The 22,819-nt window shown below is 39.1% G+C and overlaps 2 protein-coding genes across 6 annotated transcripts in view; one reads left to right on the top strand and one right to left on the bottom strand.

The window, feature by feature from the left end:
* GPR146 (G protein-coupled receptor 146) overlaps positions 1–15,722 on the top strand; it is a 49,634-nt gene extending 33,912 nt beyond the window's left edge. For 2 of the 4 annotated variants that reach the window (XM_035339254.1, XM_035339253.1), the window contains exon 3: positions 13,530–15,722. In XM_035339254.1, coding sequence (XP_035195145.1) covers positions 13,574–14,575 — 1,002 coding nt within the window. In that variant the 5' untranslated portion in view covers positions 13,530–13,573 and the 3' untranslated portion in view covers positions 14,576–15,722. Of the gene's footprint in view, positions 1–1,378; positions 1,485–9,918; positions 10,871–13,529 lie in introns of those variants that run through there. The other 2 variants (XM_035339252.1, XM_035339255.1) reach the window with 2 other exon arrangements.
* C14H7orf50 (chromosome 14 C7orf50 homolog) overlaps positions 1–22,819 on the bottom strand; it is a 125,946-nt gene that overhangs the window by 69,385 nt on the left and 33,742 nt on the right. The gene's annotated exons all lie outside the window — the stretch shown is intronic.

The following is a 22,819-nucleotide window of genomic DNA, read 5'->3' as shown; positions in this document are numbered from 1 at the left end:
CCAAAATAGAGCATGTCACGGAAAATTATATGTACAGCAAAATTAATAGTTGAATTTACAGACAGTGCTACTACCTTTATAAAGACAGCAAACAGAAATCCAAGCTTTTTTACTTTAATACAAACAAAAAAGCTTATCCAAACTGAAAATATAATTGAACTAGGCAACTACATTGATCATAAACACTAGCAGTCAAAAAAGTTCGCAAGTGCTACCTTTAAGTCCATGGAAATGTTTGTCCTCTTGTGAAGTTTAAGCTTACAAGGTGCTTTAAGAGCAAAAATAAACAACTAGTGGCATAAAATACCAAACCACTTACATTTTACATACACGAAAGAGAATGTGACATACATTCTTCATACATTTTAGGGGTCAACTCCTTTTTGGTTAAAAAGTAAAAGCATCCATTACACTTCCTGCTTTGGGCAGGGAGGAAAACACATAAATTAATTCTTCGTTACAGTTTTAAAAGGCAAATTATTTAAGGACTATTTGTATTCAAGCTAAGTACTCAGAATCCTGATACTATACACTTTTTATTCAAATTGAAGGAATTTACATTTACTTATCATCTCATTAAAGTAAGAAGGATATAGTAGTGGCATTTTCCTTTTTTTTTGTTTTGTTTTAATTAAAATGTTCTTTCTGCATGCTTAAAATAATTCCGAGGTTTACATTAAAGTATTTTTTAAAGTATACAATGGCTCTTTTTCAGTTCTAATGTTGGTTTCTGTCTAAACTCTACAGAGGCCAGGTGGATGCTACACAGGCTTTTGCTATGTAGCAGTGGTGTCTGAAGGTGGGAAGGGTTTGGCTCCTGACAAATACAGCCATGAGGAGAAGCTCTAAGGAAAATCAAATTCTACAAACACAATATTTTTGGAAGTTTGGCTCACTTTGCTCAGGTTTTGTTATACTGTTAGCATGCACAGCTTTGCCAAACAGCTACTTCTCTGGTAAAAATTCTTTTTCTGGTACCAAAGCAGCTCCCCCCAGCACTATCAGTCCCCTGCTATGCAGCTATACCGGGGGTTGGACTGTTCTCAAACCACAGTAATGTCCTTCCAGAAAACAAAACAAAACAAAATCCTTTGACAGTTGTGAATACAGTATACAAAATAGGCCTTATGGCAGGATCAGGCCCTATGATTAACACCCCTTCACCCTTCGGACTTAATCACTTTGAGATATCGCTGTGGATGCCTTGTTTTTGCAACTGCCCTCTCCGCCAATAGCAGCGTGCAGCTGAAGCTTAAAAGATTATGTGTATGTATGTGCAGGGGAAGTCACATGTAAATACAGATTCGGTGCCACGAACAGGGCTGCTGCAGCCGTCAGCAGGCTTTTTCTAAGCCTCCCTATTGTTTACTCTTGCTAGAGAAATGAGAGATTGCAGTTTCTGCTGAGCTTACTTTCTAAAGGTTCTGCCTTGATGGGCAAAATGCTTCTGCCAGCCATCAAGAAGGTAAGGGGGTACCTACCAGGTGAGATTTTTTTAGAAGTTCACCATTTAGATTACTTTTTTTTTTTTTTTTTTTTTTTTTTTTGAGTCTGGAAACAACTAGTATTAATGCAGATGAACCTTATATCAATGAAAATGAGTAGCTCCATCTTGACAAATCACTGTTCAGTTTTTAGATGTCAGTTCTTTGGGAAAAACATCATTGTTTAAACTTTTCACGATACTGTTTTCTATTTTTATCTACTTGTCTAAAAAAAAAGTTATAGTAGGCTTTCTTATACGTATCAATTTTCATTCTCTTGTACATCAGGTTGCACTTCTCACTTACTGTTTCTTGTATGTACTGAGTATGTGCTTGTAAGGTTTTATTATTAACTGCTCTGAATATAGGAGATCTTCATTTTTAGTTTACATTAAATTCTGAACAGTATGGCAGACATGAAGCAGAGGAATTGATCAAAAATTAATCTAATTAGCCTTTAATAAAGCAGAACAGTTCCCAGTGAAAGTGAGATACTTAGGAATCTTCTATTCATAACACAATAATAAAACACACAGCAAGCTATACTGAGAAATATTACTGCAAAGCAGCTAGAAGACACTGCAATAGCCAATTAACTAATTAATTACAATTAAGCTGCATTTTCATTTATATTACAAAAGAAGGTAAGCCAAAGGCAAACTTCAAAGCACTAAAAATTTCCTGCTTTCAGCAGAAGCTTTAAATAAGCAGAATGACTGCTGTCTTTTTTAGCCTCCACAAGCATTTTTAACTATGCTAATCACCATGATATTTGCAAATATATTTTCTACTGTACTTAGCACAAGACCTACTTCGCTTTAGGGCTCTGTCAACTGAACTTTATGTCCTTTTTATATAAATGTTAAAGCCGCATAAAAAGGCAGCATACTAGTTCTTACGCCAGCATCACATTCTTAATGTATTTGATTGGCCCAATCATTTAAGTCAAAGCAGGATTTGCTTTGGATTTGGAGGGATTTTAATAGAATTTGAACTGATTCTGAAATGATGAAAAAAAGTTGATTGAACGTCTGGACAAAGTGATTCATGTGAACATCTATGATCATGATCTGCATGTCAGAATGACTCACTTTAACTGCTGTGTTCAGGATCTGAACAGCAGATAAGGCTTTATCAGAGTATACTGTAAATCTTCCACAACAGCTAAAACACGCAATGCTCATTTAAGTGAAGATAGGCTAGTCAGCTCCAGCGACCTCCTTACAAACTGTGGTTTAATGTTGGTATGCACCCTGTATCTGTGGGCCATGTAAAAACAACCATTTATCAATCATTACTAAGAAACTGGCTCTGTGACAAACTAATTACTCCTCATGCTTCCAACCATAAGCACAGAAGGAAGCAGATATACAAAGTAAATTCATAATCGAGGCTCTATGCAGCTTCCGCAGTAACAAAATCTGCTGCAGGAGTTGTGCTTGCTTACTCTGGTGAGTAAGATTTTTTAAAAGGTGTATACTTATTGGGGACTGGAAGAAAAAAAATCTGTTCAATTAAAAAAATAATAATAATAATAATTAATGGCATGTGAGTTGATACACTTCAATTTGTGAGCTGTAGAATTTATTTCAATGTCATTTTTTGGGCTGTACTCTCAGGAATTTGTAAAAATCCTAAGCTATGCTTCCCAAAATACTAGTGATTGGACAGAATGCAGGGTAACAGGTGGTTACAGGTAATATACTTGAGATAAAACTTCACAGATATCTTTGTAATGGGAGACTTGATTCAGAGAGCTCTGGTTTACAGAGGTCCAAGACTCCTTTACGCATTGCTCGCCCTCACAAAGTACGTGTGGTTTCTGCCATTGGAAACACTTGCATGGCCTCATACTGACACGCACAGAACTGAGCTCTGTTAAAAATAACCAAGGAAGCATTCCCACCCACACACCTGTGAAAGCATAGCCAAGGAGTCAAGTGACAGAACATCAAATACTTACACTTGTCCAATGCTTGGCAAGCATCCTAGAACAGAAGGTGGTAAAGGTCATTATGGGCTTTTCAGAGTTCGATGGATCATCCCGTACATGTAGGTGCTACAGGGAGCCCCATAAGACATCAAGACTATCAATAGAAAATTTTGACGAGTAACAGGCAAAAATCCCTGTCACTGATGAAGTGGAATGGGAAGCTGCACAAGGCAAGCAGTAGATGGACAGAGATGCCTCAGTTCATTTCAAGCCCCTCATAAATGAAAGCTCCTACCCCGGATGTTACAGTGTAGTAACAGCCATCCTTACATCAGCATTAATATTATACCAACCCTTCCAAAACCTTCAGTTAAAATACTGTCTCCAGACACTATAAATGGAATAAGCTGAAATCGGTAAATAGGCAAGTTCATCTCACAGAGGCAGCTAGGAACTGGTATTTCCTTCAGCACGCAAGAGAAATGAAAAGCTGTAGGAGCATCTAGAACAAGATGTCTCAGACTTTTGCTGACAATTATCAGGAAGGTATCTGTTTATATTCAATGGATGTGACAGATTTTGGAGTCATTTCAGCCATAGTGCAACTGCTGAGGGCAGATTATTCCCTTCAAACTCTGAACTCAATCCAGTTTCATACTGACTCTTGTAAGCGTTATCTGGGAAAGAACTATGTCAATATTTTTGGATTTACTGGAAACCTGGTCCTGGCAATCTGAGTGTTTCACAAGAATTTCCTACACAGCCAATATGATCTCTTGTTGATAAGTCACTGAGTCAGCTTTCACTTGTGCTTCTAATAGGAAATGGCATTATATTATAGTTTCCAGGAAAACTACCATCTGTGCCTCCTGTCAGTCTGCAACTGGCAGTAAAATATCTGCGAGGAATGTTTCCACACTGCCAGCTCCGAGCAGTGCTCCGTCGCAAAGCCCAAGCACGGGTGAAGCCAGCAAGGAGAGAGCTGAGATAAGAGCTGCTGGTTCCACCCTGCCAGCTCACCGGGCTGGCTCACGGACAGGGCAGTCCTGGCAGGGCTGGTGCCTCTTGACGCTCCGTCACTGGGATGAGCTCTGTCCACGATATCTAGAATAGGGATAATTCACACTGATTTTGATTGCTGAGAATTGGTCTTTAATGGAGGGATGTTGATTTAAATCATAACGTTCAGTTCATAAACAATCTTTACTCCTGGAGTCCTGAGCAACTCCCAAAACGCTAGAAATTCAGAGATCTAGCCACTTGCCATCTCGAAGAGGTGCAAATGATCTATACAAAGAAATTTAGCATAAAGGTGTCTTGTGACTTCCTCTTTTCTGAAATGTTAAAAAGGTCTCAGTAGAAAATTTTAAATTTGTCTCCATGATCTGATCTCTACACACACACAAAAGATGTGTTTTGTAGATGCATTTTCCCCCAAACCACTCTCTTTCCCCCAAACTGACATGTTATTCTACAGTTTAAGGTGTCTGTAGATATGAGGGGGTAAAGGTTAAATTTTCATGATTATCATACAATAAAGATCCTTTAACGAATCTCTCACCCATCATCTGTTCATTAAGTCAGAAAAAAATTATTAGTTTCACTAAAAAGAGAGGAACAAATTGCAGCTACTATATAAATCTATTGAGTCCCTGCTACTTTCTGAACATCAACGTCGTGCTAGTAAGAATGCTTTCTGAAGGTGCACGTAATCCTAGTCTGACCCACTGACTTAAGTATTTCACATTAAAAGAAGCTGCAACTTACATTCAGTTTTAAATTGAATGTAAATATTTGCTACAGCTAAAGGTCTTGTGCGCTCTCCAAGAAACTGAACTTGGACGTTTCAATTAAGTCTTCTGGTTTCTGTGGCTCACCAGTTGGAAGCAGAGTGGAGATTGTGCCACAGGTTAAAGCTTTTTTTTTCTTAAAGGCTTTCACTGAACCAATTAAGAAACCAAACAACGCGCAGAACAATTTTCCTTCATCTGAATTGACACTGAACTTTATTTACTTTAGATTTGTTGCTACTTAGTTTTAAAGCAGGATAGCTGTATCAAAATTGGCTTCCATGTACCCCAACAGCGTGAGCAAGGAGCCAGAGGAGCAGCACTAACTGGCTGATCATACTGAACGTGGAATGGAGCCGTCTGCTCTGCTGACGTTTAAAAGCTATCATTTCTCATATTCCAATTAGCTTTATAAAATCCAGAATTCAGAACACCTTATGGAGCCTATTTTCTGTTGCTACACTCATTGTAATTGTTATTGTTATTTACTACACTGTAAGTTACTGGAAGTGCGTATGAGTACTAGAAAAGTAGCTTCTTAGAATTTTGTAAATAACTAATTTTTTAAAGAAAAATATTACCAAGTAGATATCTGCGCATCTCAAAATTGTATCTTATTTCAGAAACCCAGGCAGCTCAGGCTTGTAGACAAATACAGGTAATGACTGCATGTGTACTGATTCACTTGCACGTAAATACATTTTGCCTGGCGGACAAGACTTCCTTTACAAGTGCACAAAAGTAAGAGATCCCACTTCTTGCAGTAATGAAACCCCGAGCCACAACACTTCCACAGCGTGTTAGAAGCAGCACTGTCCACTCTATGGCGAATCCCTTCTCGCTACAATACCCGCTAAAGAAAAGGTATGTCGTGTTTTCCATGCAGAGGCACTTTGGGAATTCAGTGATAGAGCGAAGTCAGGAAGAGGTGGAGCAGGAGACCAGTCATACTCACTCATCTGTCACTTGGGCACTGAGATAAGGGAACAACACAACCAAGTGTACAGAGTTAACCCCTGCAGAGCCCCGGGCAGAGCTGCTGTGCAGCTGCGAGGAAGGCACAGCCACTGCAACCCAGCTCCAGCTGAGGCTGCCGTACAGGGGCATGCACAGCAGGAAAGGCACGGATTTATCTGGGATGGCAGATGTGCCTGGCAGACAGCATCTGTCTCTGAATGTGGGACTCAGTCAAGCAGTAAGGCCTCTCCAGATTTGTGTGGAAGATCTCTCCATGAGACTTAGTCCCCTGTTTCACAGGAATTTCATTTCTCTCCTCTATCCCATGGTACCTGGTTACTACAACGTTCCAGACCACTACCATGCTGCCACTCACTGACAGATACAATGGGTTTTGGCAGCTTCTGTTACGGTTTCCAGAATAATTGATCTTTTATTCTTCCTATACTGGAGTATCTTATCTGTTCTCATAAGCTTTAAGCTACTTAAAAATTGAGGGGAAAATGAGAAAAGAAAGCAAATGCAGTTATCCACAACTGATGGACACACATTTTTTGAGCAATCTTCTATGAACTTTAAAGACAGAAGAAATTCCTTCAGTTCTAATCTCACTGACAGGAGATACAGTTCTGAACCTGAAGATATGGTGTTGAAAAAACAGTTGCCATTACCTAAAAATAAGTTTTCCTCTTTCTTCCAAAGGAGCGCCTGAACTCACTTGATGCTTACTGATTTGTTAACAGCAATTTGCAGAGAACTTAGTTCTGGCATGGCCTTAAATGAACTCAGATTCCCAAAGAAATGAACAATCTAAACAAAATGTGCAGCTGAAAAATTGTTAATATTTTATATTAGAGGGAATGATATATATTTATGTAGCAATAATAACATAATATAAACAAACCACTGAAACAGAAGCAAAAAATTGCATTTATTTAGTGGGCTGCTACCAGGCCAGCAGTAAGCAGTTTATCACAGAAGTGGGAGCTGAATGACACCACAGCTATAATGCAGGGTGATTTACCACAATGCTGGTGCTTACAGAATGAGAGAATAAACAACTGACGGTGGCTGCAAACATCTGCCGAACAATAAAAAGGGTCACAAAGCAAGTGAGAGGGGCCCACGGGAAGGAGCTGAATTTTTAAGTGTTCTCAAGCAAATGTGCATTCAGAGTTTCTGGAAAAGTAACGAGACAAATGAGCAATCTCAAAGAATGACTTCAGAAGCATGAGCAACTCTGTCCTCGCTCCAGGTGTGACAGAAATAAAGCCGTGGCTGCTGAGATTCAAGTCTTGTTGCTGGCTCGCCATGCCTAAGAATGTATCCAAGTCAGCCTGGGATGTCTCTTAAGAAAGTGATAGAGAAGAAAAGAAGTGAAGAGTGCAATACTAAGAATCCCTGTGAGGGGTACAATGTCATATGTGTGTCCTATGAGCCAACGGTGATGGGGGGTGCAGTGCTAACTGGAACAGAGCCATCAGGGGGAGAGAGAGGAAAACAAGGACCAGACAGATGTGAAACACAAGATTTTTGAAAAACAGAGGAAAACATATGTAAGCATTTACATCTGGACGGAAGGAACTCTGAAGGACTAAGACTGGACCGAAGGGAAGCAATAAGCTGCAAGGCTGGAAATGGGTTCACAGCACTGCAATCGCGCACAGTGAAGTGGGGGTAGGCAACAGTTGGATGGACTGAGTCAAAGGTTAGGGTTTTGTTTGTTTGTTCAAATTACTATGTTAAAAAAGGAGCCAAAGATGAAGGTGCAGTCAGTGGGAGGGGATGGCCAGAAGGCCTGCTATGCCCATGAATTCACTTGCCAGGGCTGGACCACCGACAGGACCATGTTAGAAAGCGCTCGGACTGAAGGAGGAAGAAAACCACCCCTGTTCCCACTGACCTCCTCTTGCGTTTTTATTAGTACTTTTTGAACAACCAAGACAGAATGATAGACTTAATGCTACTTTATACATCAGTTATTCTTGTAATTTAGTCATGGCTTCTTTCACGTTATACTGCGGGGATTTAACTACATTATAAAATGAAAACGGTATCAATTATACCACCTGTCAAACTGGTCAATGATTGCACCACGAAGACATAAATGATAGGGTTGGAAGAGGCCTGTTTTTCAGCCCAGCACCCAGCATCAAGCAGGATTTTCTTCTACACTAAGGTTAAAAGCATTTTATCTGAGCTGTATCATTATATTATAAACAATAGCAACTCAGTGACTACACAAGGAAGGTGTATTTGGACCTTACTTGCCTGCACTGCTGCATTTTTTCTCCTCTCGTCTAACCTGGGCAATCTAGTTTTACTTTTCTGTATATCCAGCCAACAACTCTTCTGTTAATCCCAATGGCATGTATGCAAACTAGTAAGCCAAAAAAAATGTCACGTTATCCAGACTTTTAGGTAACAGCAGCGTGACATGGCTTTCTCTTGCGCTTGAGAGTTCAGAGGGTGCTCCTCTTGAGGCACAACTAATTGCAGGTATGCTACTTTTCAGAAATACCAATCATCCATTATTTAAATTGTTAAGGATTAATCCATAAATAATATTTAACGCGTCGCTTTCTAAAAGCACCTTACAAACCCTGATGAGTAGCTGACAATCTACTAAGTCATGGCTCATGCATATAGGCACAGGTCTGGCAAAGCCTTTCAGTTCTCTCATCCTCCACCTGAACAAACCTGTGCACTGGAGCAAAGCTCTGCTCGGCCCTCCCCATGCAGTACTCCTTGTTTTCAGTCTCTGCAGAAATTAAGAGATCCTTTGGGAACTCTAGAAGAGAAAGTATGAATCTTAGGCCTCTTTAGAGATTTTGTTTGTTGGCAACAGCTTTATTAGCTACATATGGCTTGTAATTATATTACAGTTTGTCAAAATGCATATTCAGAGGTCAGATAGGTAAGAGCTACTTCATGTATAGATGATAACTCAACCGGGTCAGTAGACTAAAGCATTTATTTTTCTAAACTGCACAGTATGAGATAGCACTACAGTAGGATAAAGGCGTGTGTGTGTTTTGTTTCTTTTTAAATCAAATAAAATAATCGGTGCAGAATGGTCATGCTTGAAACTGTTAACCAACCTGCTCTGCAACTTGGTGCTGCCCTATGTATTTCTGAAGAAAACAACTGATTACAGCTATGGACTCTATAGTAGAACAAAGCAGCACTTCATTTTTTCTTACACATTAACTTAAGTTTACTTTATGCATTTTTTCTAAAATAATTTTTGCCACCAAGTGCTCTTAACTTTTTGCATGCTGTAAGAAATTTTCCTCAAGTGTGCTGTGTAGATTTTTATCTAAATAAAATCACCATTAATTTTTATGACATGTAAAAAAAAATTGGCTTCCATCCAATTATCCGAGCTTTATAAGTACTTCTATGCTAATACCTTGCCTACTTTGCTGTTTCCCCAGCGAACTTAGGATGATTAAAGTCCTCCTGAAGTTTTGAGGCAGCCAAGACTGGATGGCACAGTTTGTAGCACAGTTATTCATGGCATGTTTAATTTTGCCTGTGGACTACATATCAAAAAGAAATATATGAACTCTCTGCTATTTAGGAGCTACAGTGGCTTTACAACATTCATAGTGAATTGTTAGGTATGAAACAAGAAGCACTGACCCTGCCTATAAAAAACAAACTGCACTGAAAAGGGCAACTCAACACAGAAATTTAATTCAATTTTTAATTATTGGATTTTTCTTTGCTGTTTATTTGCTACAGAATGAAAAGTCAGAATCTCCAAATATAAGGCAAATGATTTAGGAAAAAGGGGGCAGCTCTCGGTTTCAGTTGTCACTATCCATTAAACCATACTTTGGAGGAAACGACTTCAGTTCATGAACCTGAGGAGTTCACATACGACCAACAGAACATCCACAGTGCAGAGTTCAATACGTGATAAACTATCAACCTACAGTGCCAAACTCTTTTCAAAAGACAGCATGGACATGCTTCATTTTAAAGATAGGGAGAACATGCATCATTAATTGTGTGTGGCATGAATACTGGGCACAACTCTCTGCTCAACTTCCCAAAAAAAAGGAGACCGTGCAGAATCCCTAACACTATCACAAAGTGAGGATCGGTCTTATTTTAACCCCTCTTTTCAACACCAAAGCAATCTCCAAATTCAAACACCCAGAAAGTTGTCTCCCTACCTGCTACAAGTCACCTTTGTACGCAGGACAAGCACATGGGCAATTCTTAACACAATATTCTGCCTGTTCAGGATGTATCACTTAGAAAAATGAAACCTCAAAGCTGTACATTCTTACCACAGGTTAAAAATAAAGCACAGGCTCTTGACCAAGAGCTGTCAGTGGAGGGAAGGGGCTCTCAAACATCCCCTGCCAGCTCTGCTCGCTGCCGCAGCCCCAGCATCGCCCGCCGTGAATGCGAAGCCCGGAGGCTGAGCGCACCCCAGCAGCTCGCTCCGCTGCCAGCCCAGCCTCTCACTTCTCGAAAAAAGGGCTGTAAACAGCGAAAGGGAGGGGCCTGGCGGCGCACAAACTTGTGAGTAAGTCACCAGGGGAAAAACAAGTGCAGCGTGCGGCGAGCCGTGGGGCGGGAGGCGATGTGCCCCCGGAGAAGCAGGCCGAGGCGTCTCATCCGGCTCCCCTCATTGCAGACGGGGCGCCCGCGGGTCTCGCGGCACGGAGGAACGTGAGATGGAGCGGGAGGTAAGAGGCTTGGCCGCCAGGCCGAGGGCTGCGAGCAGCGGGCGGGAGGATTCGCCTTCTTCCCGGTTCTACCTTTCAAGTCCTGACCTTGATTCGCAGTATGATAAAAGGGTAAACCTGGACAAAACGAGGGGGGAAGCGTTTGGGGCCAGCTGAGTCAGAAGGCAGCATAAACACGAGCACTGCAGCATCAGCTTCCACAACGCAGCCACGCCGGCGCTGAGAAGGTGCCTGGCGCTGGAGAAGCGCTCGGTTGGGGTTTCTGGAGAGCTCCTGCCCCTGAAGCATGGCGAGGCCTCGGCCAGGCTGGGGCTGGAGGCCGGGGCTGCCTCTGTGGCAGGAGCTGCCGAGCCGTGGGCTGAGCGCCCAGGCAGGTGAGCACAACATTAGAGGGAAGTTAGCAGTAGAAACTTCGCCTGGCATCGTCCAGAAGTCACTAACAAAGCCTCTTCAGAAAGTATTTTTAACAGGGATTTCATTTTTGCCCATTTCTAAGGTAAGGTCTGTCATTTCATAACATTACTGTTGGACAAGTCTCCTACCGCTGCTGTCATTAAAATTGAACTTATTTACCTGCAGTCAGAGGACTTGGGTAAAAAGGGGTAATTACTACAAACAACTGGGACACGAGACATCCCACCACGCTGTAAGATATAAAGCTTAGTAGCTAAAAGTGCTGATCTCCTTCTGAGACAATACACAGGCAGGTATTCTGCGGCTGATGTAATTCAGTCTGGAGTAATCGAAGTTACGTGCTTAAGGATAAACCTGCATAATGGAATTACGTGATTGTATCCCTGCCTGTGCTTAGTCACCCCTGTGCTCCCTGTAATGCATATATTTGCAATACCTCGTTCCAATCTGCTGCTTTGGTTGAATCGAGCCATAGCAGTTCAATGAGACGTAATTTTGGTCACCTTCAGCTGGACAAGGCAGCTTGTCTTTTCCTTTTTTAAAGATTTAAAAACAACAGATTCTTCCTGAAAATAAACTGGGTTACTTTCAGTGATCAAAAAGAGTATGAGGATTGAAGGGCACCGTGATGATATGACAGTTTGTACACCTATGCAATACAGCTAGAGAACTGATGTGAGAAAGCAAACAAAAAAGTAAGTTTTTCCACAGAGGTGAAGTAGAGCCTTGAATACATCAGAACTGCATCTTGCACTACTGCCACAGAAGTCCCTTACCTGAGAAAATCCAGCATATGACAATGGAATAAAAATGTTTGCCCAGCTAAAATTACTGCACTTGAGCCTGATATCTGGCATGGACTGTGGTATTTAGAAAAAAAAAACACACCAAGTAATTGCAGCAGGAAATAAAAATGGAACCTGACATGATTCTGGAACAAATCCTGTACTTCAGCTGAAGTGTCAAAGGATTAGCGCTAGAGAGATGGAACTGTGGAAGATCTTATGTTTACAAAACCCATACTGTATCATTTAGGCATATGGTTCACTGACTGTAGCATGTTGTCTAGTAACATTCATTGTAATTGCACAACGTTTATTGTGGATTTGATTAAATCTTGTTCTCTCTCTGGAAAGAATGCATTTATGTGTACTTACGCTTTTCTATACGTGCTGAAAGGAAAGAGCAAACAGTGCTGCATATCTGAGAATCTGAGACTATGTTTGACATGGGAAATCACCTGCCACATAAATTCCACACTGTCCCAGAAATGTCCTGGCAGGAATAATACCCATGATTTTAAGGCTTTGAATGTTTTCAGTTGTGTTTTAGAGATTACTTATTTTTGTGCTTTGGAAAGAGACTTTTCATGATTGCTTTGAGAAGTCTACTGGTTTCAGTTAAAATGTTATCTCTTTTCTGATGATAAAGCAAAGATAGCTGGACAATGACTACTGACATTAGCATACTTTTTAAAGAATTCAAGCTATTTTGAGAGGAAATGGTAACTAATTCTTGCCTTTTTGGAAAGCCAGGCTGCCCCGATATTAGGTTCCCTAAACTACAGAGGTTCATTGTTTTTTCAGAACTAAATGGTTACAGAAGTCTGAATACAAACAGACCTGCTAAAAAAAAAAAATAAAAAAAAAATCTCCATCTCAATTCCAAGTTTCCTCTGGTCTTTGTTAGCTTTATCAGTGATACAAAATATATTCATCATACTGCCTTGGATGTGCCTCTTAGGAAGCTTTCTAAGAGAGAGCTTATTTCTATTTACCACGTAACACCATAGAGAATGCTATTCTCCATCTTATTGCTGAGATTTGTAGTTCCTCTTGTATTCTTCAGCAAATACTTTTACATAGTATTAGGCACATTAAAGGCACTGTTTCATAATTTTTTAAAAGTACTTATGTTCATATATTACATCAGTATTTCTTTTAAAGATGTACAGTTTATGGTTTACTTTTATTGAATATCCTGTATTGACTCATTCGCCACTAATTTCATTTTAAAAATGTAAAACTTTTATACATTTATTTACTAGTCACCTGACACTTTGATTCACATATTACCTTCTTCTTACAGACTAACAAGATGGAAAGGCATTTCAGTCACTGACCTTAAATTGATCAGTTATGTGAACTGTGTGATCTTCATTTTTAAAATGTTTTCTTCATCTTACATTCCATTTCACTTACAATGTAATATTTCAATACTACTACTACTATTTCTCTCTTTACAGGAAAGCTGGTAACCAGCAGAGAAGATACAAAAGCTAAAATCACTATGTGGAGCTGTGAAACCTTAAACAGTACCGAGAACAGTGAGGACCAGCATCTCTGCCATGACTTCCACCTTGTGCTTTCCATCTTTTCCCTACTCTACATCATTATATGTTTCCCAATCAGCCTTTGCTACAATGGCTTGCTGGTCCTGGTTAATCTGTATAACAAAGCAACTATGACGATGCCAGATGTTTACTTTGTCAACATAGCCATTGCCGGTCTCATCATCAACGCTCTGGCACCAATGTACCTTCTAGGTCTTGCCAATACAAAATGGGCCATTTGGAATTCTAACAACGAAGTTTATATTACCTTGCTTATTTTATTCAACGTCTCATCTTTAGTTACCATGTACTCTACAACGTTACTCAGCCTGGACTACTACATCGAACGTGCTCTACCTAGAACTTACATGTCAAGTGTGTACAACACCAAGCACGTCTGTGGATTCATATGGGGTGGAGCCATGCTGACAAGTTTCTCATCTCTTCTATTCTACGTCTGCAATCACGTATCCACTAAAATAATTGAATGTTCCAAGATGCAGAACAAAGAGGCAGCAGATGCCATTATGGTCTTCATCGGGTATGTTGTACCAGCTGTCGCAGTACTGTATGCACTTATATTGATCTTGCGAATACGCAAAGAGGCTACACCACTGGATCAAGACACTGGACGATTAGATCCGTCAGTGCACAGGCTTTTGATTGCCACAGTCTGTACACAGTTCACATTATGGACACCCTATTACGTTACCCTTTTGGTAAGCACATTTACTTATGCACAAGGAAGACTTGCAGATGAAAATTACAATCGAATATTACATTTTACCAAGATTTTATCCAATTTCTTGGCTTTCTCAAGCAGCTTTGTAATGCCTCTGCTCTACAGATACATTAACAAAAACTTTCCTAACAAACTACGACGTTTGCTTAAAAAGATACACTGTGGGAATCAAGGGTGTTCTCACGAACGCACAGTGGTACAGCAAGTTATGACATAGGTATAAAAAAATACTGGTGCTGTTACTGCAGGACATAGTGTACAGTATACCAGCACTCAGACTGCTACTGCTGTGTGGGCACCCAAAGTCACCGATGTGACAATCCCAACCAGGAGACTTGGAGGAGCCTTCGATTAATAAAACAGTCTTAATTTTCAAATAATTGATTATTTGCTGAGATCTTGTAAGACTCTGGCCTATGTGCTGTAATACCTGTGACATCTAATATTTTCAGTGCACTGAACTGGTTACAAAGCGTAGGCTCTGTCTTCATTGTTCTAATTCTTGTCTGAAGAAATCGCTAAGCTGTTTATTGAAGTACTGACTGAATACACAGCACCTTGTATCTTGTAGAGGAAAAGGTATTACCTTATTTTCTGTACAAAGAAGTAACAGTGCTATTCTTGATGAAGTAAATAGTATTTTTCAATGAAGATTATATAATGATCTTTACTAAAGATCTTATTATCCAATTATACATGTCAAAATAGTAAATGTTAATTATAAATTAAATTATTTAATTTCTTTCTCCATAACTGAATTCCCTCTAAAAGATGTCTAATTTACTATTTTCAGAAATTATATTCTCACACAAACTAACCTAAGTTTTTAACATGTGCGGAAAATCATTTTTTTTCTAGATATAACAATTAACAAAAACTTGTTTATTCTTCCAGTGCTTTGTTGGCATCCTAAGACATTTCAAGAATTCAGAAATATTTATTAACTAATTCTAGGGGAACTGAGAGATGTTTATCCCACATATTAAAATGAAGGACACAGTGGTTTACAAAGTTAAATCAAAATTCAAGTAGTAAAGAATGTCTGGCTAAGTGTTATGGTCCACATATGTTCATGTAACAAGAGTAATTGTCTTAAAAATAAATATGTTTATGATTAACATTTTGTATTTTCAAGGGATATGTTTGCAACAAATCAATCGAAATCTCTTTAATCTAGGGCATCACTGGAAGTTTGGAAACCATACAAAATCCTTCAATACTTACAAGATTTTAAAATGGGAGTAATAGGTATGAATTCCAGTCAAGGTCAGCTTTTTGCTGACCTGTGAAAAATGGACTGCCTCCCAACATGATTCTTGAATATACAGTAAAAGTATAGTTTTTGTATTTCACAATGGGGATGATCGGGATGAAGAAATCCAGTCCAGATTGCCAAATCCTACAGTTCAGAGTGTATGAAATACATGAGAAATACAAACATTGCTGCAGGAAAAAAAAACTAAAGTTACAATAGCAAACTGAATCGCTGGCCCTGTAGCTGTTGCTGCATTGTTAATACTGGATGGGGTAGAAATTAAATTGATATTCTCCTACCAGCCTGGGGACAGCGAGGCATCTTTGCCACTGGCCCTGCAATAAATCATTTCATTACTTCGTCTGTCACAACACAGCTTACTCCACATGACTTCAATCAACAACTGTGGCATGTTGAGCCTCTGGTATGGAAAAACCATGGAGGAGAAACAGAATTAAACCTTTTCCATTGCACAATCTTATCTCATAATTGGCCCTAATTTATCAGCATGGAGACATGCTTAAGTTTTACGTGGGAAGGGGGTGAGGAACAGTCCCTTCAGATCTTCTCCCTTCTTTTCAATGTTACCCAAGCCATTTCTTCCCACAGCCATCTTTGCTTATCTGATTCATATACAATCATCCCTGAAGTTATCAACATCCCAGTGGAAGACTCTCCATTACTCTTTAGTTTTCAAGAGCATTTCATATCTTAGTGAATCTGTTTAACTCTTAGAACCCTATACAGCAAGTCATTTATTTCAGTGGTGGTTTCTCCCCATGAAAGCTAGCCAGCACAATTGCACCACTTTACTTCATAGCTTTAGCCTGCTGATTAAAACCACGTCAAGGAAGGAAGCCTTTCCTTATCGCTGTGTCCAATTCACACACTGATTTATGCCTGTATGCCAACACAATACTGGCTTTTTTTTGGAAACCATTGGGTTTTTGATTTGTTTTTTTCCCTTAACTTGAGAGTTTCTAAGTATTAGAATATATATAGTGTAGAATATATATTGTACACTCACTTGAAGCATTCAAGCACTCACTTCCACCTAAGTTCCTCGGAAACCTTTCCTTGGAACAGTTGAATAAATCGTCTCTTCCTCCCACTCAAGGGACCCCAGGCTCTCCAAAGCACCACGTTAAATCTCTCACGTAAAAGCTGTTAAAGAAATTCTAACCCATTACGCAGGAAGCCAAATTCCAGCTGGGAGGAACTGGCTTATCTGGTGTGAGTGGAGGCTCCCGGAACTGGGACCCTGCCAGGACGGTGGGGCTGAGCAGGCAGCACTGGGGGCACATTTAACTCGTATGTTGTTTTCTTGCTTCTATTTCCCCTTCTCCTACGACACCTTACTTTCTGTGCCTAATGGAATGTTACATTTATTTCTGTTCCTTTCTCCCCACATTAAATTCCTAGTTTCAGATCATTTCTCTCATCATCTTTCTTCATTTCTTTTCCTTATCTTTTTCAGTTCTCTATCTAAATGTGCTATTCTATTTAATTTTTATTTTCCTCCTCTGTTGCCTTTCATGCTTGGTCTTTTACATTGGGACTGTGCACCACTCACATTTACCTACTAGCCTAACTCTGTCACGCCGACACTAATTCTACCCAGTAATTTGACATTACAAATGGAACTGCTTAGAAAAATGGAAGCTGCTACTTAAGAGATGGAGAAGGAGCAAGTTTTATATAATTTACCCTTGAAACCTCAATTGTGATTTTTTTCTAAAGATCCTTCTTCTTGCAGTGGAGCTGAGTATGTTTGTGTGTATCCTTGATAATACATTAAATGTGATGGCAATCATAGAGGCAAACAGGTTTTATAGTTCAATGAACAAAACTGATACAAACTCAGGTTTTTAAGAGTTAATTTGATATATTAGTTGCCTCAAAGAAAACGTGCCACGGAACTGACTGCTATTATAAGGAAATTTGGAACTTAATTTCAGTGCCCTCACATGGTATCTCTTCAAAAGCAGTATCCCACAAAGCAAAAACTTTGCAATATTTATATAAAAACAGTACATGAACAAGTACGTGAAAATACTTAAGGAAATGCACAGTAACCTAACTATAGAGTAACTTTTATGGGCAAATCTTTAACATACAAAGTTCTCAAGAATGGGTCCTTTTCCATTTCGATACCCGAAGGTTCCTGGTAACTTTGTAAATAGGGGCTTGTCTATTTTGCATTTAATTAAATATGAATAAAATACTGTATATATGCAAGATAAAAATCAGCCTACTGATGTAAAAAGAATTTGCAAAGAATGTATTAAATTATTTCTTAAAGTGTATCGTTTAAATGTAAACCTCTGAACAGTAAGGTGTACTGTATGTTTCTGTGTGTATATACTGTACAGTAGAAAGAAAGCACTACTTAAGTGCCATTATTAACAGTGTTATTTTCTCACAAAATTAAAGTTAATATTTGAGATGATCTATGGCTTATAGCCCTCTTCCTGACTATCCAATTAAGTCAAATCAGTGAACTAACAAAGATGTTCGTCTCTGCTTCTGCGGGAGGTATTAACACAGCTGGTTTAAAACAGGTCCATGTTGCTTAACCTAGCAGGGGCCCTGGCTTCCAAAGTTTCCATCTGAAAATCAAGCCGAGGTGGTCTCTGAAGGCACAATGTTCAGTTAAGGAAAGAAAGTGACCAACCAGTAGAAAATTTCTGGTTCTGCTTAAACAAAGAGCTGTGGTCTTCCGTATTACATCAAAAAACTACATAAGTGGACTTCAGGCAAAGCTTCACAAAGAAACTACTGGCTCATAAGACTTAATAAAAAATATTAAAGTTTATCAGGTCAGTAAGAGATGTGATTTTTTGGGGAGGCTTCTTGATGGAAAGCCTGTTGTAGACAAGGTTAAACCTGTGCTGCTTCACTGAATCACAACATCATAAGCTGCATGACTTCAATGTCAAGCCAGGCATGTTAAATTATCAGATTTTCTAGGTCATAATTTTTACATCATTAAAAACTAATTATGCATCAGCATGAAGTTAGCTGCGAATGAAGGTAAAAAGGCTCACACACCCCAGCTTTTTTCAGCATAAAGAATCCTGCAACTAATGGGCCAATAATTTGTGCCAGAAATACAGGGCTGGTGACTAACGCATACGTTGGCCGTGTCCTTGTCGCTTCCTCCTCTCTGTTCTGTCACAATTGAGATGTCGGAAATCAGCTCCCTGCAGAAATTGGTTCCCTGAAGAACGTAATATAACCACCTATACGTCCGACATCCCAAAGAAAACTAAGCTCTAAGAGGGTCATATGCTCCGTCACACATTTATTACTGCACATAACCAGAGACCAGCCACCATGGATCACTTAGTTAACCCAACATATGAAAGTATTTTCTTGGGTGTACTTCCAAAGTTATTAATTAGTTCCCTTTGAATTTTCTGTAAAGTATAGGATGATGGCAAGTAAAAGCAAACTATTTTAAATGGTTATTGGTGCATTCCTTGAAGAAAAAAACTTAGGCCAAGCCACTACTTCTGGGACTTGTCTCAGAGAAAAATAAAACAAAATGCTAGCTGTGCAAATGGAAAGTGTAATGTATTATTGCTTAGTCAGACTAGGATCAGATAAGATGTCTTTACTTCCATACAAAGGCTTAAAGAGTATTTTCTATTACTCTGATTGGAGAGCATCTTTAAACAGAGTAGTGACCTTCTGATGCTTCATTCCTCAGACCTTTCCTGATACAGCCATTACACATAGCAAGACAGGCTGTGTTTATCGTCTTGGTTAGTAGAACTCCCTTTACACAACATAGACGGGAAGGGTTTTGAATGAGGATGCAGCTCCATGAGAAGTTCACAAGCCTACAGTTTTGAGAGGGGTGAATGAACTACGTAAATGCAAGTAACCTCAGCTGATCGGGTACAAGCAACAAGTCAACAGGGTTACACTAGGGCCTGCCAGACCAACACAGCATCAGAATCAGCCCTTTTCTGTCAATGCAGAGAGATTTCGGTGAAGACAACTACAGTTCGGAACAGTCACAGGAACTATCAGATAATAGGAAGAGAAGCCTCAAGGATACCAAGAAAATATGACACCTGTACCAGCAAAAAGGGGAAAGAACACACATAAAAGATTTGATGATTTTTTGTGTGTGTGCTGTGTATATATACTTCGCTAAAAACTTACTTACCAATGCTCATTAGAAGTAAAAGCAGGAGTGGCCAGGCTGGAGACCTTCTCATGAGCTTTATACTGCAATGGCACAGTTTGGGAAACAGAAAACAAAGGCAGAACCTGGCTAAGTGCCACGCTCAGTTCTTCTGCTAACTCAGGACTTCAAGGACTGACTTTTGCCTAAGTTTCTGCAGCTGTAAGGCGCTCAACACACTGATGAATCTGAAACATATGCTCTAAGATTAGTTTTTACAGCTTTTGGTGAGCAAAACCTTGTGTATTTCTTAATTATATCATGCAAGACTTTTTCCAAGCGAAAGCAAACTAAATGTACAAAAACAGCTGTGCAGACTGCCATGGCAACAAATCTGAAGTGTGAAATGTTTCCTCTGTTGTATTTCCTTTACCTTTCCATCATACATCAAAACACTTGAACGTATTCTGAATACATTCTCTCCCCATCAGAAGAGCAGCGGATTTATTATCTGTGTTGTCATTCCACCTTCTTCCCACCAAGTCTTTTCCTTACCTGGGAAGTCTGCGTGATTTCCTTATATTCCTCTCTTGTAAAGAACTGGCACTTTGAAGTACTTTTACAAGAAGAGTCAAAGCTACTTATAGTCTATGGTGGACAGTTCTTGTATTGTTACAAACCATGACAGGAAAAGATTTTTAAAATACCAGATTATTATCAGAGCATTTACGATTAAATTTACAGATGTCTACCAAAAAAAAAAAAAAAGAGAGAGAGAAGAAAAAAAAATGGAAAAAAAAAAGAAAAACCTTACTACTAGAAGTTTTGTAAAACAAATTTTTAAACTAGACGAAATGGATTCTCTTTCCAGTTATTAAGCAGTTGATGATGCATTATATGAAGACATAAATAAGCAAGAGCATAAATACTCCCATTTCAGAGGCCTGGCAAGAGGACTAACACGAAAAGAAACAGGTTTACAGTTGGAGCCACGCTGCAGGAAACATACCTGTAAGGATACCCGGAGCCAACAGGAGGAATAATTCTGCTATCAAAATACAGATAGATGCTCATCTCCGTCTGAACTAAACCTTCAAAAACACATAATTAATCCCTAAATTAATTTAAGTGTTTTTACCACAATCCCACTGGTACAGTAGGAGGTTTTCTACTTAACCCTTGTATGTTAGTCTGTGTGTTTCTAATTATATACATATATTAAAACAAACTGAAAAGTCTAATTTTTGTATCTATGTTTGTAAATTTAAGGTAAAATTCATCTTGAAGTTGGTAGGATTTCCAGAATTGTTTCTTAACTCATCTCCAAAAAACTTTAAAAGCTTTTTGATGTTAATTCTGGGATCAGGTTCTCAAAACTGTTTTAGAAACTCCATCTGGTGGTCACTAGCAGAACACTCCAGCAGCTCACAACAACAGTAAGATCTGTAAAACCATTAAAAGGATTTAAGTGAACTGTTGGAAAAAAAAATCCGTTCCAATTTCTGGTTAAACACAAATATGTACTAGCTGGTTTTGTCCACAAACAGATGTCAAAAGAAGCAAAATTAAGCACAGCTTCTACAGCAAACGCTGCTGTGAGGATGAGGTACATGAGAGAAAATTCTGTTGCAAGAAACCTCAACAATGGTTAGCTTTACTTTTGAAGCTAACAGAAGGCTTTTAACCAGACTATTAAGTCTGATTATTCACAAGAAAGAAATATTTATTAAAAAAAGCATATATTTCTTGTGCTTTTTGTGAAACATCTGGTACTAGTCATTGTGGTTGACAAGATGCTCAGAGATGAAAGGAAGTGCCATTCCCATTCAGCTCCAGAGCATTGTAATTCTTTCTAATTAAGTTATGGTTTCACTAGTTTACAATGAAATTGATTTCATGCATAATTATTACAGAAGTTTCTGAATGTTTTCAGGTCAGCCTATGTACAATTAAATTATCATTCTAGCACCTGCAGCGTTACACAGAGCTCTCAGCTCTTTTATAAATCTTGCCATTAGGAAAAAGTTTTTTTCCACCCTTTATTAGGGTATTATTTGGAAATACAGCCATTTTTGAGCTCTCACGGGTGATCTACCCATGCCAAGGAATAATGGAATCATTACTGTGTAGTAATAATAATAAAATATTATTTATAAAACAGCTTACATTACAAACAATGCCCAGATAAGCCAATATAAAATCACTAATGGCAAATCATGGGCGAGCAATCCTGAGGCAGCAATCACGCAGCACAGAGCATGGCTCTTCTACAGTAAGAGGTAGAAATGTTGATTGACCAGCCTCTGAGGCATAGCTAATTATTAATACCACTGCTTATGTATCCACATCTCCAGCCTGTGCTTTTTTAACCCCATCCAAGCAGACAGTTCAAGCAGAGCCAGTAAAATGATCAAATTTTACAAATTCACATAGATTCTAGAATTCATCTATAAGCAAAATTACATTAACTTTTCAAAACATCAATGCCTGATTTTGTGTACAAACTTCCCTGGTGTTTGTTTTGATGTTTTATCTGAAAGGCCCGAAGTTCCATACTCTGTTAATCAAGGACACAAATTCGCTTGCTGTCAAGTAGCAAAAGACAAAACAGCCATTCAAGTGAAAAGCAAAGCATTTCACAAGTACAGTTATACAGAGCGACTGTCAATTGTGCACCAATATAACAAAAGACTTATAATAGATGCTCAAAAAAAAAAAAAGAAAGAAAGAAAAAGGTGATTTGGTGTTTTCTTTCCCTCTCTGGGAATCTTGAGTCACTGCATTGATACAAGAAACCCTAAGGTGCTAAAATGCAACCAGGAGAAGCTTCCAATCTGCAACCTCAGCCTTTGAATACAGCATCAAGGCACCTCTAACCACCAAGGAACCACTCAAGCTCTGCGGTTAATATCCCACACCAGTCGTTTTTTATTTAGATAATTACACTAGAGGAAAAAATCAGATGGAAATACACAGTGGTTTATGAAAAATATCTCTGGGAATAAACGTCGACTATTTCTCAATTTGAAATTCCAGTAACACGCCAGTTGCTTTTCATCACAGAGCACTGG

Source organism: Oxyura jamaicensis, chromosome 14 (assembly GCF_011077185.1).
Source record: "Oxyura jamaicensis isolate SHBP4307 breed ruddy duck chromosome 14, BPBGC_Ojam_1.0, whole genome shotgun sequence".
NCBI lineage: Eukaryota > Metazoa > Chordata > Aves > Anseriformes > Anatidae > Oxyura > Oxyura jamaicensis.
This window is presented reverse-complemented; position numbering and strand designations above follow the sequence as displayed.